The sequence below is a fragment of the Stegostoma tigrinum genome, chromosome 15, assembly GCF_030684315.1.
Source record: "Stegostoma tigrinum isolate sSteTig4 chromosome 15, sSteTig4.hap1, whole genome shotgun sequence".
NCBI lineage: Eukaryota > Metazoa > Chordata > Chondrichthyes > Orectolobiformes > Stegostomatidae > Stegostoma > Stegostoma tigrinum.
In genome coordinates this window covers 51,813,355-51,827,316 of record NC_081368.1, presented here as the reverse complement: position 1 = coordinate 51,827,316, position 13,962 = coordinate 51,813,355, and the positions used below count along the sequence as shown (strand labels likewise).

Genomic DNA, 13,962 nt, shown 5'->3' with positions numbered 1-13,962 from the left:
GTTGTGACTCCAAGCCCACAATATTCTAGCTGACTCTTATCCCTAATTGCCCAAAGGGCAGTTGTGTAATAAATGAGAATGATTGATGTTTTTAAAAATTCTGTCACTGTCCGTGAAGTCCTACTGACATTAGCTTGCTCAAGAAATACACTTTTGAGATTTGCCTTCATTGATTCAAAAGAACAAATAGATTTCACCCTCAACTTAGTGGCAGGATTTTCTGTTTTAGAAATAAAGGATCAGCTGAGAAACTTGTTCTTAGCAAGCTTTCATCCAACTAAATAAGTGAAACTAAGCATCTCTTCAAGACATGCATTATTCAAAACAGGCCCTGGGAGATATGCAGCAAAACAAGTGTTAGTCAGTCATGTGATTTATAGGAAACCACTCTCTTTTTGGAGATTTTTCATAATGCTCAGAATAAAATGGTTTTTTTTTCAAGTAACCACACCAGGTATGTCCACAAAATATGAGTCCATTTACTGCAACATTTCAAAACTAAATAAAACTTAAACTCTAAGTGATGTTAAATATAAACCTTCTCCAAAACAGAAGGAGCAGGAGGGTTGTCAGTGACTGGCAATAAGCTGTCTGCACGCACTTTTGAAAAATGATGTACCTAAAGCTCCCTTGTAGGTCAGCAAGTTTATTCGATTCAAGGTGGCTCAGTATTTGATTCTAGTCATTGATGTGAGCTAGGAGAGTGCACTGCTGCACTAGCCAGGTAAAAACTAGCTTCTGTTCTACTAGATTATAGAAACCTGTATATGAATATTGTACAATCCCAATTAGGTTTGGCAGCGATGACCACACTGTTTAATATTGTGCTTATATTCTCCATAAAGGATCACTTGGACTTTAATGTTAAATGCATTGCCTGAGTGTGTTGTGACTTCTGGAACTACATACTTCAGGGAATAGGATATTTTCAACAGTGAAAAGTAGAAATTTGGAAATGAAAAAAATCTTGCTGTTCATTAAAATCATGAACTTTTTTTGTTGTTTACAGCGGCAAAACACTGATGAAAGTTTGTGTGAGGTTTGCATTTGGATCTTGAATATTTGATTTGGCAAATCACACTTGCCTGTTTACGTGATCTACTAATTTAACCTATTGACTCCCGAGCCCGTTGCATTCTTAAGAGTTGCATCCACTGAGCACTATTCTGTCTGCGTCTGTACTTAGTCAATAAAATGATGTTCAGCACTTTTTATTTGCTACTCCATGTACAAATTAATTTAGGAAACTGTGTTGATATAATGTGCGGCTGGGGATTTTGAAGCAGCTTTTAGCTCTGTTTGTGAAATGGAGTCAGTCCCAACAAAGGTAATCAAAATTAATGAAATCAGTCGTCAGTGCCAGCCCAGCAAAATTCTGAAGTTTGACACAGAGTAAAGAGAAATAATTAGATTTTACTGGTATAATGGATAAATAGTAAGAGGCCATTAAGGGGAAACATTCTGTGGTCAGCTACTGTCAGTACTGTTATATACAGCCTGAAAGCTGCAACTGAGCTTGAACACAGATTTTGCATCACTCAGCACAATACAACAGAGCACTGATAATTTGAAATGACTTTGTTTTTTCCCCGACCAAGATGCATTCTTCCAGACCCATCACATCAGATTAAGCACTTTACCGTAGAGGCCCTTGAAATTAAAAAAAAAACTACTGTTGCCTGATAAAGCCCTTTTTTGGTTTTGTTTATTCCTGCCTCTACCTTCATCTCTCTCTCATTGCATTTCTTTCGGCTACGAAAGTGACACAGCCTGGGCTGCAGGACACTTGATCCTGTAAATGGTCCAGTTACCAGGAGTAGATAATATGCTTGTATAAAGGGTGAGTAGCTGAGGTCTGTCTGGCCTCTTAAATGGACATTAGAGATCCCATAGTCTTCAAAGAAGGGCAGGCAAGCTCACCTGATCTCAAAAACGTAGAAGATAGAAGCAAGAGGAGGCCATTCAGCCCTTCAAGTCTACATCACCATTCATCATGATCACTGCTATTTGTCCAACTCAACAGCCTAATCCTGCTTTCTCCCCATAACCTGCTGATTCCATTTGCCGCAACTGCTATATCTAGTCGCCTCTTGAATACATTCAATATTTTGGCTCTCATTTTATCCCATAGCTAGGATCCCCAATAAAAATCTGGTCATGAACCTCCCTGTGGTCCGCAGGATCTTATCATACTAGAAATACTTACTTAGCTGTAGAAACGTGAAATAGTCAAAGCTGTTACAGAATGCAAGAACTTTTTTTTTCTGTAGCTCAACTCCTTCAGGAAAATAAGTTGAGTAATAAAAAGTTACGTCAGTATGGGGGATCACATGGATGAGGTGAATCACCAAAGGAAGAATACTTCATTTATGTAATGCTTGGTATAACTTCAGCACTTTGCATAAATTACTTAAAGCATAGGTTGTAATGGTCAAATTTCAATGCAAATAGCCACAGTAAGGTTACCATGGCAAAAGTTTTGCCCTTGAGTACATAGCATAGAAAAAAATTGATTGACAGTTGATTTGTCATGTTGGATTCTGCCAATGTCAGAAGAGTTGGGAGCTGCATGAAGAAGCTTGGTAAAGTTAGTTCTTTTGCAAACATGACGTGCAAGAAGCTATGGGGTATTGGAAATTATATAAAAGTAGTATTGCTTACTCGATTAAAATACTTTGGACACCCTTCAATTAAATGAAAGATGCCATGATTGCTTGCAGGATATGGAAGAAAAGGGCAACAAGAAATCGAGAGGAGAAAAAGGAAGAAGGTGCTCTGATGTCCACAGCATCAGGCACAATGACTTCTCAAATGAACACATTCGGGTTACGTAGGTATGAAAGTGATTAGAGATAGCATATCCAGGTTTTAGAAGAAAGGATAAAATTTACCTGGATTTCACAGTTTAAATGATCAGTGCACTCAGTGTTAAAGAGTAAATCAAAAAGCAGGGCTTGAGCCATAGGGAGATGTGGGGGTATTTTCTCTGGAGCGCCAAAAGATGACGGGTGACCTTTAAAACTTTATAAAATCATGAGGGGCATGGATAGGGTGAAAAGTCAAACCCTTTTCTCCAGGGTAGCAGAATCCAAAACTAGAAGACAAAGGTTTAAGATGAAAAAGGAAAGACTTAAAAGGGCCGTTAGGGCCAACTTGCTCTCACAGAGGATGGTGCATGTATCAAATATGCATGAGGAAGTGCTGGAGGCTGGTAGAATTACAATATTTTAAAAGGCATTTGGATGGGTATATGAATACGAACGGTATAGAGGGAAATGGGCAAATGCTAGCAAATGGGACTGAATTAATTTAGGGTAACTGGTCGAGATGGACGAATTGGACCAAAGAGTCTGTTTCTATGCTGTAAAACATACACTTACAGCATAAGAATATATGTTCTTATACATTCTTTGGAATGATATTTCCCATAACATCTTACATCCTAATCCTACTTGAGTGCAATAGTTGTGACATTGTATTTATGTTTTGTACTTCATTCATTCTGGCACACTTGATTTGCCCAGGACGGCTGTTATTTCAGTGCTATCCCCTCATTCTAATCTAAATGAGCCCCAAACTTTGGATTGTAAATTTTACCACTTCTGTACCTTGGCATACTTATTTTCTCCAAGACTATTTTTCCATAATTTATTTGACACAGGCCAAGATTAAGCACTCATGCTTTGTTAAGAAAAGACAGCATTCTCAGTGGCTCTAATCCAAAGTCGTGCAGTTAAGAATATTTTTCCCTATTAATTTCTTACTCATTTTTCCCCTCTCTCTACTCTAATAATTGGTATAGGCGAGACACAGTCTAGCATTTATTTTCATCACAGATGTTTTAAACTCCCATTTATCACTATATTTTTAAGACAATAAAATCTAGAAGCAGAAGTAGGACGTTCGGCTCATCGAGTCTGCTACGCCATTCAATCGTGGCTAACAGTCCTGCCTTCTCCCTGTAACCTTAGGTTGGTTCTTGATTAGTGAAGTGACCAATCTCTGTCTCAAATAAACTCAATGACTTGGCCTCTACGATCTGCTGTAGCAATGAAATTCCATAAATACAGCATCCTCTGGCTGCAAAAATTCTTCATCATCATTTCTATACTAAAGTGTTGTTCCTTTTTCTGTGAAACTGTTCTCTTGGCTCCTAGTCTCTCCTACTGGTGGAAACATCTCACCATGTCCACCCTATCCTTGTCTCTCAGTATTTTGTAAGTTACAATGAGATCCCAACCCCCATCCATCTAAACTCCAATGAAAACAGATCCAGAGTCCCTGGTTGCTCATCATAAGACAAAACCTTCATTCCCAAGATCATCTTTGTAAACATCCTCTAGACCCCTTCCAAGACCTGTGTTTTAATCTTATATTTCTGAACTAGGACTCAAGTCTCTTTTGCATTTTGGATTTCCAATGACTTCGCCCATTTAGAAAATAGTTTATGCCTCTACATGCTTCCTACCAAAGTGCAAAACCTCACACTTTGACATTTGTATGCCATCTGCCACTTCTTTGCCCACTCTCCTAGACTGTCCAAGTCCTTCTCCAGCCTCAACACCACCAGTCCCTCAACCTATCTTTATGCTATCTGCAAACATAACAACAATGCCCTCACTTTCTTCATCCAGATCATTAATGCGTAGCTGCGGTCCCAATACTGAACCATGCAGAACTCCACTATTCACCAGCTGCCATCTTGTGAAAAAATGTTTATCCCTACTCTGCCTTCTGCCAGGTAGCCAATCCTCTATCCACTGCAGTGCCTTGTCCCTAACGTCATGGGCTCTTACCTTGTGCCACACAGAATGCTGCTCAATCTTAGCAAAGGCCTTCTGGAAATTTATCATATCAACTGAGGGTCACCGCAGATCAGATGAAAGGAAAGGTACAGGAAGAAGTCCTTTTCTGGTTATCTCGGTCAATGCAGGCATAGAGCAGTAGAAGGCGGCACAGTAGCTCAGTAGTTAGCACTGCTGACTGGGCGCCAGGGACCCGAGTTCAAATCCAGCCTCGGGCAACCGTGCGGCGTTTGCACGTTCCTCCTGTGTCTGTGCAGGTTTCCTCTGGGTGCTCCAGTTACCTCCACAATCCAGTGATGTGCAGGGTAGGTGCATTGGTCATGCTAAATTGCCCATAAGTGTCCACGGATATTAGGTTAGGTGTATTAGACGTGGAAAATTAGGGGAATGGGTCTGGGCGGGATGCTCTTTAGAGGGGCAGTGTGGACTTGGTGAGCTGAAGGGCCTGTTTCCACACTGTAGGGATTCTGAATTCTACGAGAAAAAATGTAGAACCCACGCTGGTAGCATCACTCTACATCGCAAACCACCAATCCAGGCAACCCAGCTAACCACTCACCAATATACACAATCACACAATGACACAACATTCCTGCCAGTTCAATATGCCTATATTTAATGCAGGACAAAAATATACAACTCCAGATTAATTTATGTGAAATTCAAATCAAAATGTAAAAGTTTGTAATTTTAACATGATTGCCATTTTGATTATTATCTGCATAATGCTGTCTCAATTCCACATAAAGATTTGAACAAAACGCCTCCCAGATGATAGTGACCTTTTTATATCACTAGTCTGTGTCAATCGAGTAAGTAAATTGAGTTGTCTTTTGTTTCTGAAGTCTATATGAAAAATACTAGGCTTTATCTGCTGCACAGGGATTTTGGGCAGGAATACAGGATACAGGTCTCCAAGTGCCAATAGGATCATTCAGTAATTGAGGATAGATAACTGAATGATCTACTTTGTTAAATTGAACCCCCAGTTTAAGAGCCTGCCAAGTGTTTTTTACACCTAATTTTTGAGCATTACTCCAATCCTTCACAATGGCTGCAACTTTGGTATTTTAACACCATTTTGCTCAAATGATTTTACCACTTGCTGTAAAGTTTGTAACATTTCAGCCAACAGGACTATATTGCGCATGTGGTGACTGAGGTCAATGTTTCCCAATTTTGAGTAAAAGTGGTCTTTATCCCAAGTCAGAACTATAAAGGCAGGGCAGGGGCTGGCCAGTCTGAGTAGGTCATGACACACTATAACACTCAGTAACTTGCTCTGTCTGCCCCCTCTCTATCTCTCATTCATTTGTTCTGCAAACTACATATTCTTCATCCACTGTCAGTATTTTGTTTAAAACTCTCTTCATTTTTATTTTCTTTCTTCATTCATGGAATGAGGGTGTCTCTGGCTGGGCCAGCGTACATTGTTTATTCCAAGTTGCCTTTTGAGAAAGTGGTGGTGAGGTGCATTTTTGAACCACTGCAATGCATTTGGAGTAGACAGACAAACAATACCAGTATGAAGCGATTTCCAGAATTTGAAGCAACGACACTGAAGGCAGTACATTTCCAAGACAGTTCTGAGGAAGGGTCACTGAACTCAACTGCTGTCTCACAGTGCCAGGGACCCAGGCTCGATTCCAGCCTCTGGTGACTGTCTGTGTGGAGTTTGCACATTCTCCGTATGTCTGCGTGGGTTTCCTCCCACAGTCCAAAGATGTGCAGGCTAAGTGGATTGGCCATGCTAAATTGCCCGTAGTGTTCAGGGATGTGCAGATTAGGTGGGTTACAGGGGGATGGGTCTGGATGGGATATTCTGAGGGTCGGTGTGAACTTGTTGGGCTGAAGGGCCTGTTTCCACTCTGTAGGGATTTCATTTTTTTTAAAAAAAATGTTAGCTCTGATTTTCTCTCCACAGAAGCTGCCAGACCTGCTTAACTTTTCCAGCAACTTCTGTTTTTCTTTCCGAGTTGGGATGATGAGCTGCTTGGACAAGTTCTCACAGCTGGTTCCATATTTCCACGTATCTGTCCTTCTAGGTAGTAGTGGTCAAAGGAGCCTTGGTGAATTTCTGCAGTGTACTGTGTAGAGAGGAAGAGGTGGAGGTGAATGGTGGAAGCAGTGCCAATGAAGTTAACAGCTTTGTCCTGGATGGTGTCAAGCTTCTTGTTGTTGAAGCTGCACAGATGCCGGCAAGTGGGGAGTATTCCATAACACTCCTGACTCGTGCCTTGTAGAAGGTGGACAGGCTTTGGGGAGTCGGGAAGTGAGTTACTCACCGCAGTATTTCCAGCCTCTGAAATGCCCTTGTAGCTACTGTATTTAAAAGGCTCATCAAGTTCACTTTCTGATAAATAGCAATCCTAGAATGTTAGGTGATTCAGCAGAGGTTATAATTTTGAATGTCAGGGACTGAATATTAGATTCATTGGCTGATAGCTCGTCAATGGGAATGTTTGGCACCAGATTGGCTGTATTTAGGTAACGAATGTCCTGATTGACAGACTGCTCAGTCAATTAGCCTGGCCCTAACATTCCGCTCTTCTGAAACCGCTCTCTGAGCCATGCAGCACTCCATGGACCCCATTACAGATTTGGCATCGTAACCACAAGCTATGGTTTGGGAAATCCTGTTATACAGCTTGTGTTACTCTTTAAAAACATTTTAGGGTATAGTCCATAAATTTGATTAAATCTTGAACATGAAGTCCTCTTAATAGAGTTTGCATGAATGGGAACTTTTTTTAAAAAAAATCTATTTTTGAGTAACTGATGAACTACAAGTGCCAGGTATTCCATGGCCTTAATTACTCATGTAGACATTAAATAATTATTTAGTTTTAAATGTCTTGTAATTTGTGGTGATAGGTTACAAGTTGCTGCTGCAGAAGCACTGATTTACATTAAAGGCAGACTTGAAATGATTCTTGTTGATATCCTTTTTGAGTGTTTGATACAATTGTATCTACTTTTCTCCATGTAATAATTTAAGTGGTTTCAATTTATTTAAAATAGTTTAATTCCCACAGTTCAGATGACATTGACAGGTGTTTGTGAAGAACAATATATAACCACATTTAAAATTATTTTTCTGTATATTTGGTTGTGGACTGAAATAGGAAATGAACTACCTTAAAAATTAATGATTGCTTGTTTTTTAACCTGGCACGCATTGTAAGTATCGTTGCACAGTTGCTTGTTCAAGCAGTAATGAAGTCTGGTTACAGATGACTTGGAGCTAGATAGCTGTGTACAAGTGCCAGTCAAATGCTCATCATACAGCTGATTGGTCTGTGGTCTGGTGACCAGTTAGCAGTGACAAAGGCTTCCCACCTGACAATAACTGTGTCCCACGTAGCCGAACATCTTGGGACTGCACATATTTGAGAAACCATCAGATCTCCCTCAGGCAGGAGCTGTCTCTTTTCACTGCTTTTTTTCAAATTTAAAAAAAAAACACTTTTTAAAATGGTCCTTCTTCAAGCTTGATTTTTCCTTTTAACAGGCGTTGTAGCATGTGGCTCTTAACCAGTAAGTCAGAGATTTTTAAGTATGAGCCAGCCACCCTGTGCCTTCTGCAAGCAAATGAAAGCATCTGAAGAAGGAGAACTAAGGAGTAGCATGTCCTGACAAGCCAAAAGGACCATCTATGTGAATCTTGTGAATAGGGACTACTGAATGCATCCTATTGTATTCCTTTGTCCATGACACCTTTTATTTTTGAAATGTGTAGAGATGGAATATATAAGTGGTTTACAGTTTTGTCAATGGTCCATAATTCCTTGTCTGTACTTGAATCTATTTGTTTATTATAAAGAAAACAATTCCCGTTTAGGAAAGAAATCTGGTCCATGTTTTTGTTGAACTGCGTTGGCAAGACATATTTGGCGAATTTTGAATTCTTTTCATACTCTTTAACTCTTCTGATTAAATCTGGCATTAGCGGGGTTTGATTTCCAGAATGCTACCCCAATTGGGTGTAACAAGTGAGTCTAATTTTCAAGCTGGTGCCTCCATTGCTGCTCATAATCTCTGCCAAAGATGTTTCTTGTTCAACCTGCAAAGGTGAATCAACATTCCTGAAACTTAAAGACTTAGAATTTAAATTTTGCAATGAACTGAAATATTTTCTCATAGTACTGGATTTTACATGGAGGTCAGGGCTGGTGCACATGCCAGGTCTCCTTATTGACTTGCCTTACTTATCTGAGCATTACTGTCTTTATTGAAGATATGCAACTATTTTATATAAGATGTAAGAATTTCCATAACGTAAAGTAAACCAGCAAATAAATAGTACGGACAATTTAGTTTGTAAGCATTACTTTAAATACTTTCCCAAAAAAAACGGAATAACAAAAGTATTCTTGCATAGTGGTCCACAATGTTCTGTTTCATCATTACTGTGTAGCTAGATACAGAACTGAAAAATGTGAACCAAGATATGCCAAAAGCTGAAATAAATGCAATATACTGCAGATGTTGGAAATGAGAATTTGTAAAGTGATGGAGAAAATCCGTGGTCTGGCACCTATGGTGGAGACAGAAAAACAGTGAACTCATTTGTTTTTTTTTAAACAAAGACTTCACCTTTCATAAGTAAAATCACATAATAAAGGCCATTTAATGAAGGAACTAGTTCTTTTTTTTTCCTGGTCTCCTTATTGAGTTTCATAAATTTGTCTTGTTGCAATGAGTGCAAAGTACCTGTTACTATTTTGGTCAGCGAAATGAATGCCTCTGCATCAGCAATGATCATGGGCTTTCTCTCCTTTCTTCATTTCTTATAAAGCACTACTGTGAATATGCAAATTGAGTAAAGTAAATCCATTTCCCACCACCGTCTCTCAAACCTACTCAACAACTCTGCTGTTCCAATTCATTGTAGTTCAGTAAGAATTAGCACCTTTTATGTTGCATACTCAATATCTCTTCAGTATTGTTCCAATCTGTCTGTACCATGTATGAATTACTTAAAATGGGGGGAGGGTGGGGTAAATGATCATAATCGCTCACCTTGGCATTGAGTTTTGAGGCAGAGGGACACTTCATCCACTAGGAGAGTATGGGAGTGGATTCTACTACATTTCCACCTCTACCTGGAGGCTAATTCAGGTCTTTAAATGGTCAGTTAAAGCCAATTAACCAGCTGTGCGCAGAGTTCTATACAGCAGGGCCTGCTGGATTCGGATATGGGCCCAACACAGGCAAGTGGGACAAGTTCAGTTTGGGGAAAACCTGGTCAGCATGGACGGGTTGGACTAAAAGGTCTGTTTCCATGCTGAATGACTCTGACTCTGACCCTTTTATTGTCCATCCCTTGTTAAAAGAAACTCAGTCGCCCAACTGAGGCACTTTTTGTCTCGAAGCACAAGCCTGCTGAGGTATCTCTGCTCCCTGTTGAGAGTCCCCGGTCAAGGCCGTCTTTCTTGCAACTCCTATCCCACCCTTGTTCAACTGTGGGTTGTATGCCTTGTTATTGATTCTAAGCCTTTGGTATCAATCACAATTCCTGATGAAGTCGGGCAGGGAGAGCTGCCAGTGGGTGTCTTTCAGGCAGCGCCATTTCAACTCGTCTTAGCCAATTGAGGGGGCCCTGACCGATGTGACTTCAGGCACCAGCCAGTTTACTAGCAAGATGGTGCGATCCCCATTAAATTACAGCCGGTACTTATTGGTTTTCCAACTCATTAATGTCTGGCCCCCGATTACCCAGGGTGCTTTCTGATGTTTGGGGGAGGGGGCTGCAGGTTTGATGTGTTCTCCAGGATTGAGGCCCAGACTGGGCAAATACACTTGTGGTCTTGGACTGAGGCCAAAAATCACTTGGTCCAATAATGGCTGCTTTTATTTGGAGGGTAGTGAAGGGAAGAATTACAGTTCAGGTACATAATTCTTTGAAGTTTCCATCACAGGCAGACAGGGTGTTAAGAAGGCGCTTGAGTATAGGAGTTGGGGTATCGCGTTGAGGTTGTACAGGACATTGCTGAGGCCTTTTCTGGAGTACAGCTCGGGTCACCCTGCTATAGGAAGGATATTACTAAGCTGGGGAGGGCTCAGAAAAGATCTAACAAAATGTTGTCAGGACCGGAGGAATTGAGTTATAAGGAGAGGCCGCACAGGCTGGAATTTTTCTCATTAGTACGAAGGAGGTTGAGGAATCACCTTGGTAGAGGTTTATAACACCATGAGGGGTTTGGGTAAGGTGAATGGCAAGTGCTTTTTTGCTAGGATGGGGAATTTCAGAACCAAGGGGCTTGTTTTTTAGGTGAGAGGAGAAAGACACCAGGGGCAACTTCTTTTTACACGATGGTTCATGTGTAATGAACTTTCAGAGAAAGTGGTGGGTGCAGGTACAGTTACAACATTTTTTTAAAAAAAGTTTGGATATACGCATGAATAAGATACATTTGGAGGGATATAGTCCAAGTGCACGCAAGTAGGACTGCTTTTATTTGGGATTGTGGTTGGAATGGACAGATTGGACTGAACGGTCTGTTTCAGTGCAGGATGACTCTGAGCAAGTACTAGAGCAAAATGTGCCCTTTTACCAAATCTAATGAGCACTGTTAGTATTTTGTGAGAAGAAGGGATGAATCTTTTGTTCTTTGATCCCAGGATAAGCTCAGTAGATACAGAAATGACTCTGATGCAATCACAAGGGCAACCTCAGCCTCTGTAACCCCCTTATCCAGCATAATTCAATGTGGACTTATCGATCTCTGGTCACGTGCTCTTCAGTTCTTCATTATTAATGGGTAAATGTGTAGAGATGTTGTACATAAGTGAGTTTTCAGTTTGCTGATATGCTTTAAGGTGCTTTGTCCGTAAACCACATTCTATCCATCTACAAGCTTGTCTGGATCTTGCTCCCAGGCCTGTCATCATCCGCCAAACACCAAGAAAATCTGAGATGACAAAGTGTGAAGCTGGATGAACACAACAGGCCAAGCAGCATCTCAGGAGCACAAAAGCTGACGTTTCCGGCCTAGACCCTTCATCAGAGATGCAGTTCCCATTATCACAGAGAAAATCTGAACTGTGTTTGTGGGTGCAGAAATGTAATTTTTTTTTCTAATGAGGAGGTGGTTTCGAAAGTAATATAATTTTGCAAAACTCTATCTTCCTTCACTCAAATACCACATGCCCTCCATGAAATTAATCCCATGCAAGTTTTCAGAATTCTCTTCATTATTTGCATCAGCACTCACCAATTTGCTGATCTCCATCTCAGAAGGTGCATGAACATTAACAACAGGGTAGGTCACATTACAATGTGTTCAGTCAAGATCAAGGGCATTCTGGAGGTACCTGGGAAGATGTTTATTGTACATAGCCTGCACCACACCTAGCCTGAAATTGTAAATCTTGGACCAGGAAACATTGTTTGCTATGAACTTTAAATATCAAGAAGCACTGATTTTAAAAAGACAAGTTTTGGATTTTAAAAAAAGACCTGATTAGTTTGTTTAATATTTTCTGAAGTCCCTTGAATATAACAGTGCCTGAGGTTGCTTTGTGCTGAATTGTGATTTCAGATATCTTGACACAAATGAACATGCAACTAATGTCCCACTTTTTTTTTCTGCCTTTTAATCTATTAAAAAATCATTCCATCAGGGTAAAAACCCACATGTCAGCTAGTGTTAAATACTGTCATCTCAATAATTTTTTAAAAGCTTTGGTTAGCATTTCTATAATTTGGATATACTGACACCTAATCCAAACTCTTACAGCCTTAATTTAGAATATAATAGCAAGATTTGCCCATGTTATTCAATCTTTCATTTAGCATTCAGACAATAGGGTTGCATTTGAAATGGATCTTGAAATGCAGGCTAACTGCTGAGAACCTTGCAGCTCATGAGTGACAAAAGGGCATTTCACGCTCATGAAAGAGTCCCTGTATGTAATTCATCTCTGCTAATGTTATGCCCTCTATATCCCACTACAGTCACTAACTATGTTGCTATGGTGATGCCAAAGGAACAGTTTGAATGTGCAAGTGTTTTATTGCAGTTCAGGGATTTTGGTGTCCAGAGTAGAACTTGCTCAAAATGCCTACTTTTTCATTCATGTTTAACATATTGTAAATGCCTATGTACTGTACAATTACTCATTCAACTAAATCCATAGTATTACTGCTTCTGATCCTATTTATGTGAAGTTGAAGTAAAGATTTAATCCCACTGAAAACTTTCCCACTTGGGAACAGTGAATGTTCTGCTGAAGGATTGAGAAGTGTATAGAGAACAAAATGAGAAGTATTTTTTTAATGATGTGAAACACTAAATATTGACCTGCACCCAATCTCTACAATGTCCTAAACTGGCTATGTGGATTCCACTGCAAGGATTTACAAAAATATTCTGTCGAGCTCTACTTGAGTGATCAAATCATCTTCACTTTTACTGTGTTGTTCATCTTTCCTTCATAATGATCACACATGGCTCATATCACCACATTCTGCTTCTGATTAACCGTTACATTCTGCTCCCACTGACAAGCCCTGTGATCTTGTAGGTTTCTCTGATATATTGTTTAAATTGTAAAAATACTGTGTATTCATCAGAAATACAGCAGTGAGGAGAGGTATAAATACTGAAACAGGCACTTGCACTTTCATGGTCAATTGCTGAGAATGCTACTTGGTGATTATCACTATGGTTTCCTGCATCTTACCTATGCTATGTTAATTTAAGTAAACTCCAAGAAAACCATGTAGAAATGGCAATGTCTCTCTCAATCTAATAGTGTTTCCCGGACGCTTTTGTTCTTCTGAGCACTGAATATGAAGGCTGACTGTTGGAGGGAATTGAGTCCAAACCGTACAGGACTAAATTGTGACAACTTGAGTTGTTGTTTTCCTAGCAGAATTTTAAAAACTTTCAACTTTAATATCAAGTGAAACAGCAACCATGAACTTATTTGTCCATTTGGTGAGGAATTTAGTCAATCTTAATGACAGGTTGTTTGCACATGCTAGTTGGGGAATGTCAGAAGAAGACAAAAGAGAAAAAGAAATTGATTTTGGTTTCTTGTGCTTTTTTTAAAAAAAATAACATGTTCATGAAACTCATCGGGTTTTCTCTTCATCTTCAAGGGAAGGAAGGTATCCCATGAAAAGCTGTTTTTACTATATCCCTTCTCC

At 39.9% G+C, this 13,962-nt stretch overlaps 1 protein-coding gene across 2 annotated transcripts in view; it reads right to left on the bottom strand.

The window, feature by feature from the left end:
* dacha (dachshund a) overlaps positions 1-13,962 on the bottom strand; it is a 382,639-nt gene that overhangs the window by 19,338 nt on the left and 349,339 nt on the right. The window contains exon 11 of one of the 2 annotated variants that reach the window (XM_048544829.2): positions 8,650-8,868. The exons of the other annotated variant lie outside the window; for it this stretch is intronic. Coding sequence (XP_048400786.1) covers positions 8,864-8,868 — 5 coding nt within the window. The 3' untranslated portion in view covers positions 8,650-8,863. Of the gene's footprint in view, positions 1-8,649; positions 8,869-13,962 lie in introns of those variants that run through there. 2 annotated transcript variants of the gene reach the window in all.